This window comes from Perognathus longimembris, chromosome 2 (assembly GCF_023159225.1).
Source record: "Perognathus longimembris pacificus isolate PPM17 chromosome 2, ASM2315922v1, whole genome shotgun sequence".
NCBI lineage: Eukaryota > Metazoa > Chordata > Mammalia > Rodentia > Heteromyidae > Perognathus > Perognathus longimembris.
The window spans coordinates 66,653,975-66,680,645 of NC_063162.1; the positions used below are offsets into that span (position 1 = coordinate 66,653,975).

The 26,671-nt window shown below is 47.5% G+C and overlaps 1 protein-coding gene across 6 annotated transcripts in view; it reads right to left on the reverse strand.

Annotated features, from left to right (window-relative positions):
* The window catches only part of Tns3 (tensin 3), a 204,685-nt gene that overhangs the window by 94,494 nt on the left and 83,520 nt on the right, over window positions 1–26,671 (reverse strand). For all 6 annotated transcript variants that reach the window (XM_048339393.1, XM_048339395.1, XM_048339394.1 and 3 more), the window contains 5 exons: window positions 13,702–13,754; window positions 12,935–13,106; window positions 10,671–10,721; window positions 7,808–7,930; window positions 2,619–2,683 (listed from right to left, as the gene is read on the reverse strand). In XM_048339393.1, coding sequence (XP_048195350.1) covers window positions 2,619–2,683; window positions 7,808–7,930; window positions 10,671–10,721; window positions 12,935–13,102 — 407 coding nt within the window. In that variant the 5' untranslated portion in view covers window positions 13,103–13,106; window positions 13,702–13,754. The remainder of the gene's footprint in view (window positions 1–2,618; window positions 2,684–7,807; window positions 7,931–10,670; window positions 10,722–12,934; window positions 13,107–13,701; window positions 13,755–26,671) is intronic.

Consider the following 26,671-nt stretch of genomic DNA (forward strand, 5'->3'; position numbering starts at 1 on the left):
AATAACCAAGACTTGTGTGAGCCAAAAGCTTTTTTGAAAAATGGACAGGAGGGGAGCTTTCCCCTCAGTCCGTATGTGCCTCTACAGAAACACGATACATTTGGTAATTGTGGCATGATGACAAAAACCCCAAAGACAGGCAGGCATACACAGAAGGAGAAAAGGGAAATATTCAAAATAAACGTGGTTGCCTTTCACAAAAGGCTATGCAGTGACTGGCTTGCTGCTTAGATGTGTCTGAATGAGGGGCTTGGCACAAATGGAGGGGGACGATGAGGCGGCTGTGTTTTACGCACTTAGTGTACATGCTGTAACTTTTACATGGAGATATGAATTTGCATGCTCACCCATTGTCTCTGAGTGATCTCTTTTCCAAAATTCACTGAGTTACTTTAATGGTGATACATCCTTGTGGCCAGTGTTTACCCTTAGTAGCATCACTGGTATTAATATTAGTTCTTTCTTTGTGCTGTTGACAGCTTAGGATTAAGGCTTAAACAAGTGTGTTCCTGGTGAATATTTCCAAAACAAGAGAAAATCAAGGAAATAGTCAAAGATGCAGCCATGTCTATATGAGACCAACCTGGACAAGAAGTGAGAAAGACCTCATCTCAACCAATAATTATGCCAGAGGCCTAAATAAGAGGACTGTGAACCAGGCCAGCCCAGGCAAACTTATGAGCCCCTGTCTAAAAAAATAACTAAATCAAAAAGGGCTGGGGGGATGGTTCAAGTGATAGAACAAATGCACATGTGCATGGGTGCGTGCACACGCAAGGACACACACACACACACACACACACACACACACAGTAGATGTAAGAGTAGGTTCAACATGACAAGCCCTGGAATAGAGACCAATAGGAAGCAATCTAAATACTAAAGAAAAATCTGCAGCAACCTGGATTACCAAATTGTCAAAGACTTGAAAGAATGATACAATATCCATGGAACAGAAAACTGGCCAGCAGGAGACACGGAGTAGAAGAGCATCCATCCACTGAACTGAAAAGCCCTCAGAGCAGCAGCGTCAATGGCTGCTGGCACCCAAGCTGTCCTACATTGAGCTGTCAAGAGCACTCAGAGAGGCCCAGATCTAATGTGCATTGTCCAGGAGGTAAGGCTCAGCGAGATTCATGCATACTTCCCAACATGTGCAACTGAGGAAAACGGGGCTTCCAGACAGACTTCCAGGGACGTGATTTAAGTTAGTAAAGCTCCTCTGCAGACATAGCTCAGCCCGCAGTCCAGGCAGCACTGCATTCTGGGAGTAGGTAGAAACACCCTGGTGGTCTTTGTGCAGAACCCGCCAGGCTACGTGTGGTTATGCCTTTGGCAGAACTGAGGGGCCACTGTCTCCAGAAATCTCCGTGTGTCTGGCAGGCACACAATGCTTGCTCTCACCCAGCAAGGGGGAGGGGGCTCTGATGTTCACTGGGGTTGGGGGGGGGTGGATTTCCTCCCTGGCAGGCACCAGCTCCCCAATTTGTTTCCAGAGAAAACATTCCAAAAGTCAATTTTCACTTGTTGACGCTGGAGAGAAGGTCTGCGAGGTAGGATGAACAGGCTTCCATTTGCTGGGGTGCCTGGACTCACACTCACAAAGCCACCATTGAGAGGCCAGGGAGTGCACCAAGGCAGACCTGGAAGGGGGCATTTTCTTCTCATTTTTTGTGGCACTGGGGGTGGAGGCCAGAGCTTGGAGCTTACTGTGCTAAGCAGCCATGCTGTCACTGGAGAACCCAAGGAAGCTGTTTTCTAAGTGAAATTTCTGTGGAATAGACCTCCACTGCCCGGAGGCAGGAAGATTGGACCGAGGTCCCCAAAGCCCAGCTGAGGGGTGCAGGGTGCTCCTCAGAAGTCCTCACAATCACCTTCTCCCCTCCTGACAACTGAGTCAGACCTGGTTTCCCTCTCTGCCCAGTCAGGGGCATAAGATCATAAGGAACTACCAACGTCTGAGCCTCAGTTTCCAAATCTGCAACACAAGAATAGTAATAACCACCTCACAGGTTTGTTGGGAGAACAGGCAGACATTCAGTAGTAGAACATGCAAAAGTGGATGTCCGTCACCCATCATTGTGGTGCAACATTCAGTGACAACTCTCTCCTTTGTGTGCATGCTGGTCCTGGGGCTTGAACCCAGAGCCCTGCTCTGAGTGCTGTCCCTGAGCGTTTTCACTAAAAGCTCTGCAGCTCCATTCATGGCTTTTGGTGGTTCGCTGGAGATAAGAATCTCATTGACTTTCTTGCCCTAAGCTGTGATCCACAGATCTCTGCCTCCTGAGTGGCTAGGATTATAGGCATAAGAGAATGCTGTGCTTGTTATCAATAACAGTATCTAATTTACTTCTTATTTTCTTAGAGATTACCTGAGCTTACTAAGGTTTTGTTTTGTTTGCTTGTTTGTTTGTTTGTCTTCTCTCCTGGAAAGTTTTAATCATCAACATACATAATAGGGCAAATGGAAGATGCCTTTGTCTCCAGCATAAACCTGAAATCTGGGTATCAGACTCAGAGCAGTAACTGAGGGGAACTTCCAGCAGATAGACCACCCCCACCCTATCGAGTCTCGGCTTTCACCACCCCAAGAGAGCCCGACCCCGTGTCCATCCTACCTGGCTGAGACATTGGTGAAGTGCATGTAGGAAGATATGACCACTCCAATGCGTCCTTTCTCGCCCTGCAAGAGACAAAAGTTGCACCCATGTTGTCTAGAGGCAGACAGGCAATTCAATTGGGGCCAAGACCCAACCATGAACAGAATGTCAGAGGAGCCTGGTCCACCCCTCCCGCTCCCCATAACTGGAGTGTGAGCCCCAGTACAAGAGTAGTTTCTCGTGGCAGAGAACCTGCAGGCCGGGGCTCCTAGCAAGAGCAGGTGCTGTAATTGGGGCATCTTGAAGCCCTGGAAGGCACAAAGAGCTCTTCATTTCACCACGTCCCAATTAGGCTACTGTAGAGTGCCAGAAACAGCAGTAATTAGCATGAATTAATTACCCAAGGGAAAAAAGAGGAATGCTTACCCTGGGGTAACAGTGACAAGAGGTGTAAGACCAGCACTCCACAGCACCAAGCACCAGGGGGCTCCTCCCACCCTTCCCCTTACAACAGGGGAATCCTGTCCCAGGCAGGTCTTCATGGAAATGGAAATCTCTTGAACCATAACCACAAACAAGTAGAGCCCCTCACAGAAACCAATATCACTGCCAGAAGAAGAAGGGGAAACTACACAGTAGGCTATCAGCAGACTCATAGAATGGACCGTGCCTTCTAAAACATTCTGTGGTGACCCACTAAAGAAAAATCACAGCTTGTAAGCCGATTACAGCCACCACCACCTCTTTCTACAATTGGTAAGCTAAAAGTCAGATTCTAAGATTTGTAAACATTATACTTTTGGGGTTTGTTTTTTTGTTTGTTTTTTGCCAGTCCTGGGGCTTGAACTCAGGGCCTGGGCACAGTCCCTGAGCCCTTCTTATGCTCAAGGCTAGTACTCTACCACTTGAGCCATAGAGTCACTTCTGACTTTTTCTGTTTATGTGATGCTGTGGAATCGAACCAGGGCTTCATGTATGCGAGGCAAGCACTCCACTGCTAAGCCACATTCCCAGTCCATACTTTTATGTCAATACCCTCCTTCAAGTCTGCTTAGACCCTGGCTAGACACACACACACACACACACACACACACACACACACACACACACACACACACACTATACACATTTCTCCACCCCACAAAGCAGCAACAGGTGTGAAACACTTAGGCAAAACTACATGGTCTACAAAGCCTAACTATTTGGCTTTCCAAGAAGTTTGCCAAGGGGCTGGGAATATGGCCTAGTGACAAGAATGCTTGCCTCATGTATATACATGAAGCCCTGGGTTCAATTCCTCAGCACCACATATATAGAAAAGGCCAGAAGTGGCACTGTGGCTCAAGTGGCAGAGTGCTAGCCTTGAGCAAAAAGAAGCCAGGGACAGTGCTCATCAGGCCCTGAGTCCAAGCTCCAGGACTGGCAAAAAAAAAAAAAGAAAAAAGAAAATAAGAAGTTTGCCAACCCCTGATCTAGAATCACATAAAACCAAATGGGCAGCTCTCCAACTATTCTTTCCTCTCTCCCCCTAGCAATGGACGCTGGGGGTGGAATCTGGGGCCTTGTGGGTGCAAATAGCTAAGCACTGAGAGGCCACCCTTGCTCCCCAACTCTACCCTCAAAAAGGAGTAACTGATCAAATTCAAATCAAACTTTGCACAAACCAACATCCATAAAGGAACATCAAGCCCACTGCACTTGGCAAATTCATGAGACAAGAATCGTGGCACATAAAGCTACCAACATGTTTCCTGCATGAAACAATTTGTTTTAAGAAGAAAAGTTCACCTAAAATGAACCAACGTCTCAGTCAAAAGCCAGGAACTATGGATGGCATTCTCTGCTGATACCTTTAACCCATCACTTATGCGGCAGTTGTTAGGAGTATATAAAGCAAAGATTAGAGGCTAGAAGTGTGGCTCAAATAGTAGAGTGCCAGTCAAACAAACATGAGGCCCTGAGTTCAAATCCTAACCCCCCTCTCTCACATACACCACAAGAAAACAAATATTGAGAGGTAGAAAGCAATGCAGAACAGTGGAGACCAAGCCAGGAACTCAAGAGGCTGGGCAGGAGGAGTTCAAGTTCAAGGCCAGCCTGAGGGGGATAGTAAGACCTTACCTCAAATAAACAAAGACAATAGGAACAGTGGAGACATCAATATACCATTTGAAGAACAGATAGATGGACCAGGCAGGAAATCAATAAAGAAGCATCAGGCCTGAATTGTACTTTGGATCAAACAGATCTACCAAACATACAGGGAACATTCCATCCAACCACAGCAAAACATGCATTCTTCACAAGTGTGCCCAGAACATTCTTCAGGGTGGATCTTATGTTAGATTGCAGAGCAAGTCTCAACAGATGTAAGAAGACTGAAATCCTATCAAGCATCTCTCTGACCACCATGGCATCGGTGAGTAACGGGAGTAGTTTTGGAAAATTCACAAGTATGTGAAAGCTAAACAACATGCTTCTGAACAACAGTGGAAACAAACAATAAATTTTGAAAGAGGAAAAATTTAAATATGTAGAGACAAACAAAAATGAAAACAACATTCTAAAGTTTATGAGTCATAGCAAAAGTAGTCCTAACAGAGAAGTTTATTGCAATGAATGCCTAGAAAAGAAAAATCTCTAATAAAAAACTTCATTTTTACTTCAAGGAACTACAAAAAGAACCAACTAAAGTTTGTAGAAGGATGGAAAGTTACTGGAAGGAAAGAACTTGCAAAGATCAGAGAAAACAAACTAGAAACTTGGAAAACAATACAAAAGCTGGGAGCTCATGGCTGACACCCTGAATCCTAGCAACTCAAGAGGCTGAGATCTGAGGACTATGGTTCAAAGCCACCTGCGCAGAAAAGTCCATGAGACTCTTATCTCCAATTAACCACCTAAAAGCCAAAAGTGGAGCTGTGGCTCAAATGATAAAAGTGCCAGCTCTGAGTGAAAAAGCTCACAGGAAGCCTGAGTTCAAGCCCCAGTACCAGCACAAAGAGAAAAAGAGAGATGGGGGAGGGAAGGAAAGAGAGAGAGAGAGAGAGAGAGAAGGAAAAGAAAAAAAAATCCATGAAACTAGAGTTCATTTTATTAAACATAAACAAAGAAAACAAGCTTTAAGATGAGAGAGACCCTCTGTACATCATGTCTATATTAACAATCAGGTATAAAATAAAATAAAAAATATATTAACAATCAAAAAATAATTTTAAAAAAAGAGTTGAGAAAAAGAAGACAGAAAAAATAAAGACAGAGGGATGGGACCTGGCCCTGGGGCAGCTCCCATGTGTGAGATAGGACCCAGCCCCAATCACCATCACCAGAGAAATAGAAACGGAGGAGGAGACATCAAAATCAATAGCACAGTTATCCAAAAGCATCAGCTGGGAAGGAGACTCCTATCTGTGATCCTAGCTACTTGGGAGGGAGAGACAAATACAAAGGACATTTACCTCCAATTGACCAGCAAAAAGCCAGAAACGTGGCCTACACAGGAGAGCCTCAGCCTTGAGTGAAAAGGGTAAGAGCACAAGGTCTTGAGTTCAAGCCCCAGTACAGGTATGTGTACACACATACATACACACACACACACACGCCCTCTTAGTTCACAGGTGTTAGGTGGAACTGCCCAGCTGTTATCTTTGAATACAGCAGCAAATTTTTGAACTTGAATGTATTGGTCTGATTTTAACAGAAGCACTAGGAACACCCTCAGCTGGGGTTACCAGTCATCACAGACTCCCAAGCTAGGGATGCGATGAGGAGACAATTCCCAGAAGAAACAGAGGGCCTACTCTGCTCAAGCACCAGCTGGTGCCTGCTGAGTGAGGGCAAGTTTGAGTACACCCAGCAGCCCCTTTGTGGTGAACCAGGAAGGAGGCACAGGGGCAGGGGGCACAGGATGTCCTAGCACACCCAGCTCCTGCCCAAGCTAAGGAGGCAGCCCCAGCTATGTTAGTCATGCCTGGCATGTGGGAAAGGAAATGCATTCTGCACAACAGGCAAATTCCAGCCAATGCCAGCAAATCCACGTTCACATGAAGATGATGACGAACTTCTGTGAACGCTGACATTCCAAATTTCAAGAGGGCTTATCTCTCCTAACGTGTGTGTGTGTGTGTGTGTGTGTGTGTGTGTGTGTGTTTGTGTGAGTGAATACTGGAGCTTTCAATCAGGACCTCTCACTCTTCCTGAGCTTTCTTGCTTAAGGTTGGTGCTCTCCCACTTGAGCCATGCCTCCAGTCCAGCATTTTGGTGATGAACTATAAATGGGAGTCTGATCAACTTTTCTGTTCCAGCTGGCTTTGAACCTCAGCCTCTAGATGCCAGCCTGCCAAGCAGCTGAGACTGCAGATTTGAGCTCCTGGCTTAATGGCACGTTTTGCAGGTGTCTCAAACTGGTGCCAAGCAATAAACATAGCACTGTGGAAAACTTTCTATGCATCTGAGGAGTCTCATCTGAGAGGCAGAGTTGCTTAGAGAAAGGAAGCATTGTAGGGATCTCTTGATGGCCACTGCACCACTCCTGTACCATACATTTTAATTACTACAACTTAATTTTAACTTCATTATAAAAATACACATGTGGAACGGAATGGATGAAAAAATAAAGGTTTAGAAAACTGCCCAATGACCTCAAGCCAATGCATCGTAAAGGCAACTTTGCATGCATGGAAAGTATGAGGGAAAGAAAAGGGAACTGGAACTGTCAAGTGGAAGGAAGAAGTGGCAGGCACAGCACGTGGAGCCCACACGCAACCCATCATGGAACACCTTGTTCACAGCCCTGGGACTCCTGCACAGTGCTCTAGGCATGCGCTCAACCATAGAAAAAGCAGGAGATGGGCACACACCAGCCATCAACACTCAGTGGATTTGGGGGCTCCTCTGGCTACTTCTCCTGGCTTCCCTTCCACTTTCAAATTAACTTGCTGTCTCTGCTTTAAACATCTCCCCATCTCTTGATTTTGTAATGGGTGAAGAAACAAATACGTACCCTGAGTTGGCATGGGTCCTTTCTGTTCCATTTTGAGAACAAGTAGGAAAACCTAGTAGTTCATGCATGCAGAGCACATCTTACTAGCTGACGGTGACCCCAGAGTCCCGGCTCCTCCACTCCTCCATGTGAGCAGGGGGGATCCCATTCTACACACAGCTGAGGCCCAGCTGGAACCCGAGCACAGGGCAGGGGCGACACTCACCCGGCAATGGATCACAACCACATGCTGCGGGTCGCTGTTCAGCCAGGACTCCTGTGCCTTACATATGGTGCACATCTTGTCCAGGGGTGGCGCATGCAGCTCTGGCCAGCCTACGTCCATGATCTACAAGGGAGAGAGAAGAGCGGCCTCAGTTTCCACCTGCTGTAGCCTTCTGAGGTAATCTCATGATGGCTTTGTTCATTTCCTAAAATAATTCACTTGAGAATAAAGAAGGCTGCTGGAACGGGTACCAGTGGGTCACACCTGTAGTCCTAGCCACTCAGGAGGCTTAGGTCTGAGGATTGCGGTTTGAAGCCAGGCTGGGCAGGAAAGTCCATGAAACTCTTTATCTGCAATAAACTTGTCGGAAAAAGCCAGAAGTGGTGCTGTGGCTCAAGTGGTAGAGCACTAGCCTTGAGTACAGAGAGGCTGGGGCCAGAGCCCAGGCCCTGAGGTCAAGCTCTAGGACTGGCAACAAAGGAAAAAGAGCTGAGGTACACATGCACAAGCCATCAATCAATTAGTGCAAAGCCCAGGGGTAAAGACCTGAAAGGAGACCCCTACTCTAAAACTACCTCCAAGAGGACTGGGCCACAGGACCCTTTCTGGATGGGTGGAGAGGCTTGCTACTTTCCTTTGTTAACTTTAAAATATATATATATATATATATTTTTTAAGATGTCTTGTATTCCTTTCCTGAAACAATGAAGAGCCGTACTGCCCAGGCCTCACACCTCTTCTTGGCGCTGATCTGCTCTTCTGCAGCTGGTTATAGTTCCAGAAAGGCCTTCCCCAGGGTTTCATTGTACAAGAGCAAGTGGGCAGGGATCAAGCACTGCGAAGATCACAGTGGGATCCTTCATCCTGGCCACTGCATATGTCTTCAGGCTGGGTACTCAGGGTTCTCTATGCTGCAAGGCAGGGACAAAGGCCTGTCTCACTGGCTCAGGACACAAAATCCCTGACAAACAGGAATGTGCCCAGGAAGGAGGCAGCATCTTCAAAAATTGATTACAGTTGAGTCCCCAAACAGAACCAAAGCTCAGAGAAAGCTGAAGCAGCCCTACAACCCACAGTGGCCACAGGGGGGTGTTGCTTTGCTTTGATTTCCTTTTCTGAAGGCAGACAAAAAGCAGAACTGTATCTCAGAATTCAAGCTGTGGACACAGTGTGAAATGAGATGGAAACTTTGGAAAACAGCCAGGAAGCATAAAAAGTTAAGCACTCTCCACTCAGTTAGGAATAATTACTACTATTACATTTCCATGAATCCCTTTTTGTACAGACACTCCACCACCTGACCTCCGTCTCCAGCCCTCTTGGGTCTCCTCTCCTGGGCTTATCTAACATGGATAAGATTTGTTTTGTTTTTGGTGTTTGTTTGTTGGAATGTTTACATGCACATAAGATACGCTGAAGATGAGAGATAAAGATGAGATTCATTTATGTGTTATATACATTTTATCCACATAGCCTAAAAGCTAATTTTAACAATCAGCTTAAAAAAATAATTTGCTGGGTGTGACAATGCATGCCTGTAATCACAAAACTTTGGAGACTGAGGCAGAAGGGTTTGGAGTCTGAGGACCACCTGGGCTGCAAGAGAGTTCCAGCAGTGAGCTCCAGGAAATGGAAACAAGAGGCTTCTCTTTGTTACCATTTTTGTTTGCTTTGTCTTATTTATTCATGTATCTGCCTTTGGGAGAAAGGGGGCACAGAAATGGAGGGACAAAAGGTGAACAAATGCAGCAGTGGTACTCACTAGACACTATGTTGAAAATGAACTGTGGGGGGGCTGGGGATATGGCCTAGTGGCAAGAGTGCCTGCCTCATATACATGAGGCCCTGGGTTCGATTCCCCAGTACCACATATACAGAACATGGCCAGAAGTGGCGCTGTGGCTCAAGTGGCAGAGTGCTAGCCTTGAGCAAAAAAAGAAGCCAGGGACAGTGCTCAGGCCCTGAGTCCAAGCCCCAGGACTGGCCAAAAAATAAAATAAAAAAAGAAAATGAACTGTGGGAGGGAAGGGGTAATATTGTTCAAAAAGGAATGTACTCATTACCTGATTTAAAAAACAGTAACCCCGGCTGGGGATATAGCCTAGTGGCAAGAGTGCCTGCCTTGGATACACGAGGCCCTAGGTTCGATTCCCCAGCACCACATATACAGAAAACAGCCAGAAGCGGCGCTGTGGCTCAAGTGGCAGAGTGCTAGCCTTGAGCGGGAAGAAGCCAGGGACAGTGCTCAGGCCCTGAGTCCAAGGCCCAGGACTGGCCAAAAAAAAAAAAAACAGTAACCCCTCTGTACATCACCTTTATAATTGCCATAAAAATACATTAAAAGAGAATTCCAGCTTTAATACCAACCAAATAAGCAACAAATGAACATGTTGGTAGGGAAAGGCCGGAAGCCGGGGGCTCAGTGATACACCAATTGTGGGAAGCCTGGGGTTCAATCTCAGTACTGCAAAACCAAACTAAACCAAACAAATAAAACAAAATATGTTTGTGTAGGAAACCAAGCTTCACGGTATAGAATTTTCCACTCATGGCATCATTATGGAAGCTCAGAAAGTTCCAGATTTTCAGGTTAGGACACTGGGCCCCTATGAATGCTGTCCCTGGGGAGACCAGATAAAGGGCATTTGGGGTCCCTGTTGTTTCTGTAGCTTAAAATGATGTAATTATTCCAAATTAAAGTAACGTTAATTAAAGAAAAGCAAACAAGAGGTATGAACAGTTCCTATTGCTCCTTTTCAGGCCACATTTAACAAAAAGCTTTTAATGAAATACTTTTGCATAAGCAAAGCAGGTATCATTTACATTCTATCCAATTCAGGATTTAGAGGAATAAAATCCATACCTTTGGGTTAAGTTTTGCAAGGTCATATCTCTTTTCCGAAAGGTTTAATACCTAAAAAGAAGAGAAAGAAAGCTTTTAGGGCAATCACCCATCCCCAGAGACCGAAGGATGAAACCGAACTGCATCTTCTATGTGTTCACCTTCAAGGTCAGGAGGTTTGGGAAAGGTGGAGGGAGCATACAGATGTATGCATTATGACAAAATCAGGGGAAAAAATTACAATAAGAGAGACAAGGATGGCACAATGAATCCTTATAAATCCAGTAAGAATTCTGTATTCTATTTGGGTCAAGCAGAACAAAAGAAACCTGTCACTTTTGATTCACTGTAATGACTGCAAATATCCTACTGTAAAGAATCTACCTACACACCGGAGTCTGTCCACTGTGCAGAACTTCCAGACATGCTCAGGATAAAGTGCCCCCTGGGGCACAGGGTCCCCACTAGGTGTGGGCAAGGCCCAGACACAAAAAGGCCTGAACTTCACCCAAGCTGTGTGTGGCTCCAAGGAAAGCAAAAAGCCTTAGAGATAAACTAAACACCTCTCACATTCCAGAAATGGGGTGGTTAGGGGGGGTGCATCATGAGGAGGATCTTTCCCAGGTCACCCCATGAGTCCCCCACCTGTGGGTCACATCTGCCTTGATAGGGCACCCAGCTCATTTTTGTTTGGGTTTTGTTTGTGCTTTTTTTTTTTGTGTGTGTGTGTGTGTGTGTGTGTGTGTGTGTGTGTGTGTGTGTGTGTGTGTGTGTTTGCCAGTCCAGGGGCTTGAACTCAGAGCCTGAGAACTATTCTTGGCTTCTTTTTGCCCAAGGCTAGCACTCTACAACTTGAGCCACAGTGCCACTTCTGGCTTTTTCTATATATGTGGTGCTGAGGAATCAAACCCGGGGCTTCATGTATACGAGATGAGCACTTTGTCACTAGGCCATATTCCCAGCCCATCCCAGCTCTTTTTTTTTTTTTTTTTTTTTGCCAGTCCTGGGCCTTGGACTCAGGGGCTGAGCACTGTCCCTGGCTTCCTTTTGCTCAAGGCTAGCACTCTGCCACTTGAGCCACAGCGCCACTTCTGTCCATTGTCAGTTTGAAGGGCAATCTGTTCCTTACAAACCCCACATGGTAAACAATGGACTCAGGTTTGTCCAGTCAGTGCCCAGATCCTGGCCCTCTGCATGGACTAACATGGATGGTGAAGGTGGGGGCTTTAAGAGAAGTCTTGGTGTGCCCTGACCAGTCCAGCTGCAGCTTGTCAAGGTAGAAGCTGGAGTCCTGCAGTGTCTACCTCAGTGGCAGCTCTCTCTGTGTCCATGGCTTTTGCCTGTTATCCTAGCTACTCAGCAGAGTCAGATCTGAGGATCATAGTTCAAGACTGGTTTGGGCAGGAAAGTCTATAAGACACAAATCCAATTAACTAGCAAAAACTCCAAAGTGGAGACATGGTTCAAGTCATAAAGCACCATCCTAGATTCAAGAAGCTAAGCAAGAGCTGGAGGCCCCAAGTTCAAGTCCCAGTCAGGGAAACAAACACAAAAGTGAGGGCAGTCCTGGAGAGGAAGGGCCCTGGTTGTTGACTAGGAGCAGTGAGGCCAATCGAGGGGCTTGAACACCACAGGCCTAGACAACAACCGGCCCCATGGCTAGGATGAGCCTCAGGAGGAAAAGGCACAGAGCCTCTGGGAACCAAGGGGTAGGAAGGGGTCCTCGTATGCTCCTACAGAGGAAACTTCTGGAAGCAGTGCTGGGCTGGGCCAGCTGCTCTGAGGTTGGAGAGAGGCAGCATTGCACTACATCCCTGCACTGCTCCAGTCCAGTCATTGGGATGACTGATAAGGTGACAATAAGCGCCTTGTTGGGTTAGGAAGGATTAGCTTGAGGGTAGATAAGGCGGCAGCTTCAGAGAAAGTACTAGGAAACTATAATGTAATCCAAACAGTGATTACAACTCACAAGAAACAACAGAGACTCTAGCGCCCAATTGGAGGAGGGGAGGCCATTCTTGTACATTCTACCCAAATGCAACATCCAGTAGCACGTGTAAATTAGAAATCAAGCCACACCTCACACCTGTAACCCCAGCCCATCAAGAAGCTGAGATTTGAGGATCATGGTTGGAAACCAGACCCTGCAGGAAAATCTTGAACAAAACAGCTAAATACAGTACCCGGGCCCAGAGCTCATACCCTGGTACCTGCACATGAAAGATGGGAGGGAAAAGGAGGGACTGGCTGCCACGCTGGGGCCAAAGGGAGCCCCGCCTACTTACCAGGTAGTTGTCCCCGTGCTTGGACTTGAGCATGCGTGTCACCTCCTGCAGGCTATGCAGGTAGGACTCCTCAGAGCAGCTGGAGGGGAAGGACACGGCAATGATGCGCTCCGTGATGTAGGTAAGATCCAGCACATGGTTGTCTTCCATGGTGGCACTCAGGATCATAGGCCTGGCAAGAGAGAAGGGCCGGTCAGCCAAGGGGAACAGGGAAGGGAGATGAGTACTTGCACTCCCAGGTTTTCACAGAGAACCTGCACACACTGGGAATCTGGCTCTGTCCCTCTTCCACACTTTCTCAACCCTCCCAGCCCCCCACCCCCGGAAAGCACAGGATGAGAACATCCTTGTAGAGTTGATACAGGCTACTAGCTACTATGGAGTAAGCAGAGAATCAAAGCATAGGATGAGAAAGTCCTTGCAGAATTGATACTAGCTACTATGGAGTAAGCAGAGAATCAGAAAAATGGCACAGGATGCAGGTGCCTGGAGGGGGTGTCCAGGTGTGAGACAAAGAGGGATGGAGGAACATGGGGAGCAAGTGGCTCACATCTGTAATCCTAGCTACTGAAAAGGCCGAGATCTGAGGATTACAGGTCAAAAGCCAGTGCCAACAGGAAAGGAGGGAAGAAGAAAAGAGAAGAAGGGGAGGAGGAAGAAGATGGGGGAGAAGGAAGAAGAGGAGGAGGGGAGGAGGAGATTACCATGGAATAACCTAATGGGCAAGTCTCCCCTCTCCAGGAAGACAGTTCCCCATGTGCACTCACCCTGGCAGCTTATCACAGCGGAGAGCTGAGGACTGAATGGAACTCCCAGGAACCTGCAGAGAACAAGACATGCATCACACGACACCTTTGGCAATGGGGGTGGGGGTGGGGGTGGGGGCTGACAGCTTCCAGGCTTAATCATCAATGGGAAGTCAAACATTGTCACTGCTGGCCCATTTTATCACCTGGGCAGGGCAGGGCAGCAACAAGCAGCAAGATGGGGCGCCCATGGGCGGGGGGAGGAGGGGGGCGGCCAGCAGCAAGGACACCCTCCCACCAAGCCTGGGCGGGCACCAGCTCAGCACTACCAAAGGCTGCCCCCCTGCACAGGAGGCAACCGCACAACATCGCCATGACACCCATGTCTGGATGCTGCTCCGAGCGTGGCGATCCAGAGTCATCTCCCAGCTCTCCTCAGGCAACAACACCACGGGGGCACAGAGCCTGGCCAGGGGACACAGCCCGCTTGGTCCAGTCTGTAGCCCACTGATGCTGACCCACAGACTGGGATGGGAGGTTTCCAGGATGATCTGGGGCTCTACCCCAATGCAGAAATCCACAGACACCCCAGACAAACCTGGCCTGGGAGTCCCTCGCCTCACATCCTGCCATTTGACCTCCACATCTGTGCTGATCTCTGCCCCCCCTGCCTGTGCCCTCGACGCTGGGAAGGGCCCGAGGCCCTCAGGTACCGCCAGACTCAAGCTAGTAGACTCCAAAATTATATTAATTTTTTGGCATATTAAAACAGGAAAAAAAAAAAAAGCCAGACACTGGTAGCTCAGGCCTGTAATCCTAGCTACTCGGAAGGCTGAGATTTGGAGATCGCGGTTCAAAGCCAGCCTGGACATGAAAACCCACCAAAAAGCCAGAAGTGGAGCTGTGGGTCAAGTGGTAGAGCCCTAGCCTTGAGGTCAAAATCACAGGGACAGCATCCAAGTAAGCCCCCGGAGTGTGTGCACATGCACACACACACACACACACACACACACACACACACGGGAGGGAGCAGGGGAACAGCACACATATAAACTTCCAAAAGATTTTTTTCCCATTTCCAAATAATTATTTTATCAGACTGTTTGAACATTTTTTGTTGTTTTTTTTTTTGTTTGAACATTTTCTTTGCACATTAAGTGTATCTTTTTTTTTTTTTTGGCCAGTCCTGGGCCTTGGACTCAGGGCCTGAGTACTTTCCCTGGCTTCTTCCCGCTCAAGGCTAGCACTCCGCCACTTGAGCCACAGCGCCGCTTCTGGCCGTTTTTCTGTATATGTGGTGCTGGGGAATCGAACCTAGGGCCTCGTGTATCCGAGGCAGGCACTCTTGCCACTAGGCTATCTCCCCAGCCCATATTAAGTGTATCTTCATTTGCAATCCAAAGTTAATAAACTTTGGTGTGTGTGTGTGTGTGTGTGTTTACTTTTACTGTACTTCTGTTTTCTAAACTCTTCGGCATAATATTATGAGGGTATTCAAACTGCCATTATATAGGACAGGAAAAAAAAGGGGGGAGGGGAGAGACCCAGTGACCTGAGCACCCCCAACTCCCTGCAGCTGTGGTCTAGCCACACTTCTGGACCTGCTGCCCCCGCTCACCTCAGTGCCCCTTCCCGTGCTTCTGCTCCTGCCTGCCCGGCCCAGGTAGGCTGCACAGGACAGTCCCTGAAATCTTTTCATACTGGGTGCCAGGGCCGAGCAGGGGCAGACCATGCCGTGTTTCCAGCTAGCCAGGTGACAGCAGTTACTGCCTTCCCTGTGACCTGGCCTGCAGGAGTCACGTCATCACTGTAGAACGAATGCATGAATGCACACGTGCACACGTGAATGCACAGCTCGCGCTCCAGCTCTGAAGCAGCATTCATGTCCGGGCTTGAGCCATCATCCTTCACAAATATCAGCTTTGGCAGTTTTGAGGGCCTGTAGAGTCTACATACTTGTTTGTAAGGGTTTGATAGTTACTATGTATCCACTGAATTTCAAGCTAAATACACACTAGATTTTATACTACTGTTTGATAATATAACAGTCAACAGGCCCAAATGAATGCACAGAAATGAGCTCCAAGTGGGCAAACAAGAGGGCTTGGGGTGTGGCTCAAGTGGTAAATCAACTGTCTAGTAAACATGGAGCTGTGAGTTCAAACCCCAAACTACAACAGAAAAGAAGGAGGAGGAAGAGGAGGGGGGGGCAGACAAATGATGTGGTTGAAGCTTATTTTGGCTGAGGCATTCTATCTGAACAGGTAAGGCTAAAAATTAAAGCAGATGAATTCCTAACATGACCCCCATGGGACCCTCACTTTAACAAGAGCCTCGGGCTCTTGTATAGAGCCTGTATAGAGTTGTAAAGAGCAAGAGGAAAAGGCACTGATACTCATTTACCCAGTAGATAATAGACTGACACTCTTACTCAATTTCTTCCATTATCCAATAGTTTCAGGACTTAAATCATGCATACTATTTTTCTGCCATGGAACTTACCAAAAAACATTACAACAACTCACTGGTCAAACATCATCTTCACCCAGTCTCTCATGCATTTCTGCACAGGTGACATCGCACAGACACCACGAATGCCAAACATAAGCACCTGCATGGCAGGGATTTGACAGGGTGTGGGCTCTGTCACTCTCCCTTACAGGTCCCTGGAGACAGAATGGAAAGGGGAAGGGTCTCAGGAGGCAGGAGAGCCAGGAGACCCTGAGGAAATACAGGGCTTGTTTCTTAGCTTAAAGGTAAGAAGAACCAGTCACCGGTGGCTGACTCCTGCAATCCTAGCTCTTCAGGAGGCTGAGATCTAAGGATTGAGGTTTGAAGCCATCCTGGGCAGGAAAGTCCATGAGACTCTTATCTCCAATAAACTACTCAGAAAAGGCTAGAAATAGTGCTGTGGCTCACGTGGTAGAGTGCTAGCCTTGAGCAAAAAGAAGCTCAGGGACAGTGCCCAGGCCCTGAGTACAAGCCCCAGGACTGGATTAAAAAAAAAAAAAAAAAAAAAGGTGAGGAGATAGGTCAGAGACTAAGTCTGTCCTGCTCCAATGTCCTCCAAAGCCAGCGTCACACTACACAGCCTAACAGAGGGTGTGTGTGCCAAATCTGAATAGCATACAGAGTCTACTGCCACTTTATAAAATCAGGAATGACAAAATTTTGAAGGAAAGAGCCAAAAGGAAGAAATACTCAGCTATTCCATTAGAAGTCTAAGCCTGAGCTGGTACAAAGCCAGAAAGAGTTGAACTACACACAGGTGGTCTTGGAAGGAAGGCCACATGTAACTTCTCCATAAAGGGATGAGCACACTTAGAACTAAAGAGAAAGCCAGTGATTCATACCTGTAACCCTAGCTACTCAGAAGACTAAGAGCTGAGGTTTGAGGTTCAAAAGTAGCCCAGACAGGAAAGTCTGTGAGACTCTTATCTCCAGATAACCACTAAAAAGCTGCAAGTGAAGCTGTGGCTCAAGTGGTATAGTGCTAGCCTTTAGTGAAAAGTTAAGGGACAGAGCCCAGGCCCTGAGTTCAAGCCCCAGTACTGCCACCAAAATAAATAAATAAATAAATAAATAAATAAATAAATAAATAAATAAATAAATAAATAAATACCTGAAGCAAATCTCAGCACTCTCCAAGGCCCTCTTCTAGTATCACAGAGAGCTGCAGGCCCCTACATATCCTCAGCCCCAGCCCAGCAAGTGCAGGCCACTCAACTCCCTCGCCAAGGCACAGCAAAGGCCACCACAAGCCACGTACAGTACTTGGCAACAGCCCCAACCCTGCGTGCAGACATCAGCACCCCTGGGTCACAGGCCAGGCCAGGCAGGCGCAATGCCTAGAACCACATAGCAAGGCTGACCCCTTTTAGAATCTCCAGGGCTCACTAGCCCACCCTGGGGGGCTGCCTCAGCTCCAAGGACCCTCAGACAAAGGAGAGTCCTTCGCTGAGGGACAGTGAAGCCCTATGCCAAAGAGGAGAGAAAAACTGTTCCACCCAACCCATCTTTTCTCCCATTGCTCCTTTAGTCTGGTGTATAGAGCCATTCCTGCAGATCATGGGGGGGGGGGTGGTCACTGAGGGGCTGGGGTCAGGACAGGGCTCCAGCACTCCTTGAAGCCCTGATGTGGGCTGAGATGACAAGTATGGAGCCCTAGCTCCCTTCTGTATGGGTGCCGCTGCCAGCTGTTTCTGAAGCAACCTGACATAGGGCACCACAGGGACGTGATGTCTCTGGTATCTTTGACAGGAAAGAGTAGACCTAGATTGGAGATGCATTCATCTAGCGCCTCCATGATACCCACAATACATGTTACAGCTTCCAGAGGGCTGGGACGCTAACAGGTACTAAAGTGCCTGCTCCTAGTTCTGACCATGACCTGGGAAGTCCCTACTTGGAGACACCAGTCTTGCAGATCTGCATGACAAGCTCAGTACAAAGGGCTGTCACTCTGGTCCTCAGGAGCCTTCCTGAGTCAAGGTTGACCTTTCTGAGCCCACAAGCTGCCCAACATCCTGGGGAGAGCTCCCAGGAGAAAGGAGCCCAGGGCCTTGCTGGGTTAGGAGGGGAATCCACAGGCCGCAGAGTGCCCTGCCAGCCTCCACCAGCCCACGCCTCCCTCACCTGCGGCCTGCTTGGCAGACACTTATCACAGCCTTCACTTTCCACAGGTACCCGAGGAAAGGAAGGAGGGGGATGGGCGAGGCAGACTTCACAGTGAAGGTCAACCATGCAAACACAACCCTACCAAGCCCACCCATTCCAGCTCCCAGCCCGTCAAGGTAGTGGCCCCCAGGATCTAAGGCTCCTCCATGGTGTGGTCAGGTGGGCTGATCAGATGGGCTGGAGGAGTCACCGCTAACACAGCAGTAGCTCAGACCCTTAGGACCCCACTTCCCTAGGACGCACATGACAGCTAAGATGCAAAGAAGAAATAATTTTTAAAAACAAGTAATTATTTAAACATTAGTATTTTTTGGAAGTCATCAATACTCATTCCTTGCTGAGGATTTTACTATTTGGAGGAAACGTAGCAACAGCGACTTGGCAACCCACAGGATCTAAATCTCTCCCGAGAACAAGAACTCCATGGGCCATAACAGTCTGTGGGGCCACCTTGAATATCAGTGGGCAGACTCCAGCCAGCACTGGCAGCTTGCGGCTGCAAAACTAGCAAATCAGGAGGCTGTGATCTGAGGATCATGGTTTGAAGCCAACCCAGGGAAGAAAAGTCCTTGACATTCTTTACCTTCAATTAAGCAGCAAAAAGCTGAAAGTGGATCTGTGACTCACCAGCTTTGAGGGAGAAAAGCTAAGGTACAGCACCCAGGCCCTGAGTTCACGCCTCAGTGTACACACACACACACACACACACACACACACACACACACGAGAAAGAATAAAAGAGGCAAAATCTTATCTACACTGCATAAGTTACAAATAGGGTAAAGGGCCCAGGCTGGGGAGCAAAGGGTATTTGTTGGCAGAAACTAAAGTTCAAGTTTGGCCACTGTGTCCTTTCAGCTCCCAGGTAAGGTCCTCTGCCAGGATCAGAGGTGCCACGGGCCTCCCAAGGCTGTGCTCCGGTGCTGCCTCATCCTGGGGATGAGAAAACCATACAGGGCTGGTAGAAAAACTGGTATTCACAGAATGCCAGCCAGCGATCCATCCTTCAACATCACGACCCACAGTGTGACACCATCCTCAGATCTCAGCCTTCTGAGTAACTAGGGTTATAGGCATGAGCCACCAGCACCCAACTACAAACCATTATATGTGAATTAGGAACAATTTCTTACTTTGTAAGTTACCATCAAGACATTAAGCATATGGTTAAAAATTATCTATAAATAGATTATATATGAATGACTATATCATTTTGGCAAAAAAAGATTGTAGCATAAAAAATGCAATTTAAACTGTTAAAAACAAACAAACAACAACAACAACAAAAGAATGAAACCCCAAGTATCAGAACTGCCAGTCTGGATCTTTTGTGTTCCTTAATTACACATGAGGCAGTGATGATAGGAATGGCTAGATAGAATAGCGTAGCATAGCATAGCATAGCACAGCCTAATGTCACTTTATCTCTGAGCTGAACTATGAAAATGAACATCATGCCCAGAATGAAACTCACCTGCTGTCATTTGCCACCCACTCTCCCCAGGGTCCTGCTCCCTGTGTCCTGAAATTCTGGCTAGGTCACAGCCATATGGAAGGGAAGGCCTGGGCTGGCCAGGGAGGAGACCCAGTGTGAATATTTACAAGAAAACCTGGGGCTCGCCTTTGCTCTTTTCTTTGCACAGAATAAGCTTCCTAGGAAGGAGTTAGAAGGCACTGTGGGTGGCAGTAGGACCAGCCACCCTTGGAGAGACAGCCAGGAGCTGGGAACTTACTGTGCTAGGCCCCGGCGGCATGGCTGGGACCGTTTCTCCTTCCATAGTGGCTTTTCCTAAGCCATCACTGATCACTGCTGCTCCTCCCACTGCTGATTGTCAAAGCCCGTCCTTCACACTCACAGCCTGATCAGAGCAGGGGGGAAATGGAGTGGCCAGGCAGGCGGTGGAACCCCAAGTGTGGGAGGCTCAGAGCCACAGGCAGGAGTGGCAAGCAGGTATGCCCAGCCAAGACCAGCCGGCATGTTTGCTCACAGGCAAGGACAATGTCAGCCCAGGCTGTGGGCCAGGCTCCCAGGGCTTCTGGAATAAGAGCCTCCTAACAAGGAGAGCCTTCTGACCCGGAAGTTGAGTCTCTGTCCTGGGGAACAGCCCAGGCCAGGCCACCTGGAGACCCACCGTCTGGGGTGCGGATTGGGCTTGACTATGCAGCTTGTCCTCCAGGAGAAAAATCATCATAATAAACTAAACCTACTGTGAGTTCCAGGGAGGGTAAGAACTCACTTCAGCATTCTTAAACCATGTACAATAACCCCTGCCAGCCCATCTGCCACCTTCTTCCCCACTCTCCCTACCTCTTTCCCTTCCCTCACTATATCTTATTCCAAGCTGAACTTGAAATGACTTTACCAGTGACTACAAAGATAATTAATCAAAAATATTAAAATAAAAACAAAAGAAGGAACAAGTAGAAAGAACCAAGGTCAAAGACAAGCTGGTTAGACCAGAAAAGAAAGAAAGGTCTGTGTGGTAAAATCTTGGTACTGAAGGGAATTGGTGCTTAACCGGTTCTGAATGGCCTCCAGGCCATAACATAAAGAGAGATTGTGGCTGAGGGTGACAGAGCTTGTTGACAGCTAGGACATTAAGGCCACCCACCTGAGGGAGGTGAGGCTTACCTGTCACCTGGCACTTAGGGCACCAATCCTCCAGATCATTCTGGTCACCATCTGTCAGACCCACCATGCCCACAGGAGCTTCTTTATGACAGGTCTTAAACTCACAGGGAGGCGAGTGTGCGCATGCTCATTTGATGATGTGCCTTACATACATTGCTGTTCCCCTCATTTTATTATTTCATACAAAAGCATTTATTCACATAAAAAGAGGTAGAAAGGCCAGGCGCTCGTAGCTTATGTCTGTAATCCTAGCAACTAAGGAGGCTGAGATCTGAGGGTCGTGGTTTAAAGCTAGCCTGGGCAGGAAAGTTCATGAGACTCTTACCTAAAAAAAAAAAAAAAAAAAAAAAAAAAAAAGCTGGAAGTGGTGCTGTGGTTCAAGTGGTAGAGAGCTATCCTGGAGCTCAAAGAGGCTCAGGAATTGTGCCAAACCCTAAATTCAAGCCCCCAAACCTGCCCCCCCCCAAAAAAAAGGGTGGAAAAGACCAGGTGCCAGTGGCTCACACCTGTAATCTGAGCTACTCAGAAGGCTGAGATCTGAAGATCAAGGTTCAAAGTCAGTCTGGGCAGATAAATCTAACAGATACATATCTCCAATTAACAAGCAAAAAGCTACAAGTGGAGCTGTGGCTCAAGTGATAGAGTGCTAGCCTTGAGCAGAAAAGCCAAATGAGAACCGCCCCCTCAGGAGGGGAGGTAAGGGAAGAGAAAGGGAGGGAAGGAGAGGGGAGGAGAAAGGTGAGGAGAGGGGAGGGGAAGGGAAGGAGAAAGAGGAAGGGAGGGAAAGGGAAGGATAAGCCATCCCAGGGCATTTGGAGGCACCTGCTCCATAGGAACATAGCCGGGTCTAGTACCATTCTGAGCTGATGAATGGCCAGGGTGCCCCATTGCCCACTTCAACGCAGGGGCAGAAGGAGACATCGTTTTGGAGCTTAAATAGACAAGTCATTCCTTTAGCAGTCACCATGGCATTAGACTGCAGACACCAACTCCTCTGAGCATGGCTTTTCACATCTGTGCAATGCGTTGATTCAAACTAAGAAGATATCTTCAAAGCCCAGGCCCCACGCCCCAAGGAGGGCAAGCCAGAGCCCACATGCTCCCATCACCAGCCCGTCAGAGCCCACACACTCCCTGTCACCAGCCCGTCGGAGTCCATGGTGCTCCCTGTCACCAGCCTGTCAGATCCCATAGCACTTCCTGTCACCAGCCAGTCAGATCCCATAGCACTTCCTGTCACCAGCCCATCAGAGCCCATGGTGCTCCCTGTTACCAGCCCGTCAGAGCCCATGCACTCCCTGTCACCAGCCCTAAGGAGCCCACATGCTCCCCATCACTACCCCATCAGAGGGAAGGTTCTCATCTTAGGTCCAGGCCTTACTCCTTCACTACCAATGAGCACCAGAACAGGAGCCAGAGTGAAGAGGCTGGGCCCTGAGGACAGCCTGGGAATAGAGAATGAGTTCTGGGGATGCAGGGCCCTCATATGGTAGAGAAGCACATGGGAGCAATGTAAGTGCTAGTTAACAATGACAATGTGCACATCTCAGGACAGCTGGAGAGGCGGTGCAAAGGTTCTCACTACAAAGACGGGATAGATGGATGAGGCAGAGAGGCTAACGACCCTGATTTACTTGTTACAAGCTGTACGCAGGGATGGAAATGTCAACCAGTCCCATGAGCAGGTACAATAATCCTATGTCAATGAGGAAAGCAAAATGAACTAAAGCAGCACCTTCACAGCACAGAAACACCACAGGAGGGCTGTCACCCACCGTCAGTGATGGCCCAGGCTTCAGAAGGAAGCCAACATTCCTCACAGTGCTGCAGTCTCAACGCTCTGGTGGCAGAGGTGGCCACCAATGCTTCAACCTGTCAGCCTGCTGTACCAACATCCTGGCAGATGGCCCTGCAGAGAGCCTGGAGACCCATCTTCAGGCAGAGGGCAGGGGGCCACCATGGATGGAGTCACCAGTCTCCAGCAAGCAACTGCATGATGTATCAGAGCAGCTTATTGGTTGAGAAGGAGTCTTGCTGAGGAGGAGGGAGGTAATCTGCATGATGTAACAAGGCAGCTTATTGGCTGAGATGGAGTCTTGCTAGAGGGACATCATCTGGCCATGATCTCTAGCTTATAACTGTGGCTTTCCCCACTCTTCATCTCCTTACTTTTCCCATTTTCAATTAATTAACTTACTATTCCTGCAAAAGATGTTTCCAGAAGCCCACTCACCATCATGGTTTTCAGCCACTCAACTGAGTGCCAGTAGCTCAGGCCTATAATTTCAGCTACATAGAAAGCCAAGATCTGAAGACTGAAATTTGAAACCAGCCCAGGCAGGAAGTCCAATGAGATTCTTTCTTCCTTTTTTTTTTTTTTTTTTTTTTTGTGCCAGTCCTGGGGCTTGAACTCAGGGCCTGGACACTATTCCTGGGCTTCTTTTTTGCTCAAGGCTAGCACTACCTCTTAAGCCACAGCACCACTTTGGGTTTTTTTCTGCTTATGTGGAAATAAAGGAATCGAACCCAGGGCCTCATAAACACTAGGCAAGCATCTACCACTAAGCCATATTCCCAGCCCCATGTGATTCTTATCTCCAAGTAACCAAGAGAAAAATAAAAGCCAGAAGGTAGAATGCCAGCCTTGAACAGAAAACTAAGGGGCAGCACCCAGGCCCCAAATTCAAGCCCCAGTACTGCCACAAAAAAAAAAGAAAAAAAAAGTTAATGAATGGTTTCCTTCCTTCTGTGGAGTTGCACTGCTCCTGCAGGGGCCCCTCAAACCTGACTGTCCCAAGGCCGTGGTGTGGTCACAGGAGCATATCACATGGAAAAGCCAGAGGGTGGGAACCAGAGCTGGGAACGCTCCAGGGACGAAGCCAGAGCACACATGCTAGCTTGGCCTCTGAGGGCTCAGCCAGGACAGCCCTGCTCATTCCATGTCCTGAGACACAAAAAGAGTAACCCCAACCCACAGCGGTCCTGGGAATGCCATGCCCCCACTCCTAGCTCTGGGCACACTGACATTCCTGCCCTGGAGACTCCTGCTGGGTTTTCTGACTAGAGCCTTGTTCTGTGCCCTGGGACCTTGGAATGCAATTCTTATCTACACTGTCCCCTGACAAAGAACAGCTAAGCAGGGGGCTCTGAGAAGACAGTGGAGTTTTAGACACAGAGAGGTCTGATACTCATTTAGAGAAATGTGACTTCTCAGATCAGCCTTAAAAGCTACGGGCAAAATGAATCTCATAGTCAAATAATGTCAAAAGAGCACATACACTAGTAAGAATCTCCAAATCTGTTCCTTACTGAAATGCTCCCTTTTTAGGGGACCAAAGCTCCCTGATGAATCAGCTGCCCCAGGCCACACATGTATGAAACAGCCAAGCCATCTGTAGCTTTGCATGAAGGCAGCTTCACCAGTCAGGCTGGTCCTTTAAACCACAGGGACAGCTGCCTCCTCCAAAGAGGTGAGACCCACAATAGAAAAGCAGTAGACCCAAGCCTATCACCATGCACCAAGATCAACTCAAAATGGATCAAGGACCTCAATATCAGACCTGAAACCTTGAAACTACTGAAGGACAGAGTAGGAAAGACGCTAGAACTTATAGGCACAGGAAGGAACTTCCTGAATAGAGTCCCAGGGCACAACAAATAGGGGAAAGACTCAACAAATGGGACTACTACAAATTAAAAAGCTTCTGCACAGCTAAGGACATAGCCACCAAAATAGAAAGACAGCCAACGATATGGGAAAGGATATTTACCAGCACAGCAACAGACAAAGGCCTGATATCTGTCATCTACAGAGAACTCAAAAAACTAAGCCCCTCCAAGCCCAATAAACCTATTAGGAAATGGGCAAAAGAGCTAAAGAGAGACTTCACAAGAGAAGATATAAAAATGGCAAAGAAACACATGAGGAAATGCTCAACATCCCTGCTAGTAAAGGAAATGCAAATAAAAACAACCCTGAGATACCACCTCACCCCAGTTAGAATGACCTATACTCTGAACTCAGGAAACAACAAATGCTGGAGGGGATTCAGCGAAAGAGGAACCCTTCTCCATTGTTGGTGGGAGTGCAAATTAGTACAACCACTTTGGAGAACAGTATGGAGGTTTCTCAAAAAGCTCAATATAGACCTACCCTATGACCCAGCCATACCACTCCTAGGCATCTATCCTAAACAGCAAAACCTAAGATATCAAAAAGACATTTGTACTTCCATGTTTATCGCAGCACAATTCACAATAGCCAAAATATGGAAACAACCCAGATGCCCCTCCACAGACGAATGGATCCAAAAAATATGGTACTTATACACAATGGAATACTACATAGCGATTAGGAATGGTGAAATATTGTTATTCGCAGGGAAATGGTCAGAACTCGAACAAATAATGTTGAGTGAGACAAGCCTAGAACACAGAAAACAAAGGGGCATGATCTCCCTGATATATGACTGTTAACAAAGGGAGACGGAGAGACAGTAGAGACCAAGTCTGTGAATACTATATATGTTCTTGATACATTGTATATTGTATATATGTCTACCTGACCTAGAGAAAGGATAGAAAAACAGGACGTAAGATATCTCAAGAAATGTACACACTGCCCTACTATGTAACTGTACCCTTTTTGCACAACACCTTGTAAAAAAAATTTGTGTTCAATTAATAAACAAATTTAAAAAAAAAGAATTTAAGAAGAAAAGCCCCCCCCCCCAAAAAAAAGAAAAGCAGTGACTAGGTTTGGGGGTTTTGTTTTGTTTTCATTTTTCTACTGTCAGAAAGCCCAATATAAACTTGTTCTGAAAGCAATAATAAAATAAAGCCAGGTGACAGTGGTTCACACCTGTAATCCTAGCTACTCAGAAGGCTGAGATCTGAGGATCATGGTTGGAAGCCAGCCCAAGCAGATAAGTCTTTGAGACTCTTATCTCCAATTAACTACCAATAAGCCAGAAGTGTAGGTGTGGCTCAAGTGGCAAAGAGAAAAAAAGCTAATGGACAGAACCAGGCAAGCCCAAGTACTGCCATAAACAAACAAACATGATAAAGCCAGCCTTCCTGGAGTTACAGAGTCAGAGCAGGCTGGATGCAGTGGGAGCAGGAGAGCAGGGTGCAGAAGTGAACTGCAAGTGTGACATTCTGCAGGGGGCCAGGGGCCACCCTGGCCCTTCCTGCAGCCGCCGAAACACTGCTCGGGAGGGAGGCAGGAGTCTCTCTAGCCAGCCCAAGACTCACCAATGGCCAGCTGTAAAAGATCCACAAAGGCTTTTTACAAACCAAATAGTCTCCTATTTTCTTTCCTAGGATATACACATTATTTTCTCATAGGAAATTCAGGAAATGAAACTGAAACAGGTTGGTCCACTGCTCACCATATCAAGACAGCCCTGCTGAGCCATGGTGAGTAGGGAACTTTGACTTTATTCTGCACATATGTATTTAGAGGCAACACTGTACCACACACCTACACCATTCCATTCTCTGATGCTATGTTACTTACTTGTATGTTATGTAACTATTGGGGCTTGTACTCCGGGCCTGAGCTTAGCTTTTCTTGTTTGTTTGTTCTTCCTCAAGGCTAGCATTCTACCATTTGAGCCACAGATTCACTTCTGGCTGTCTTATTTGCTTGTTACTGGTTAATTTGGGGTAAGAAGTCTCATG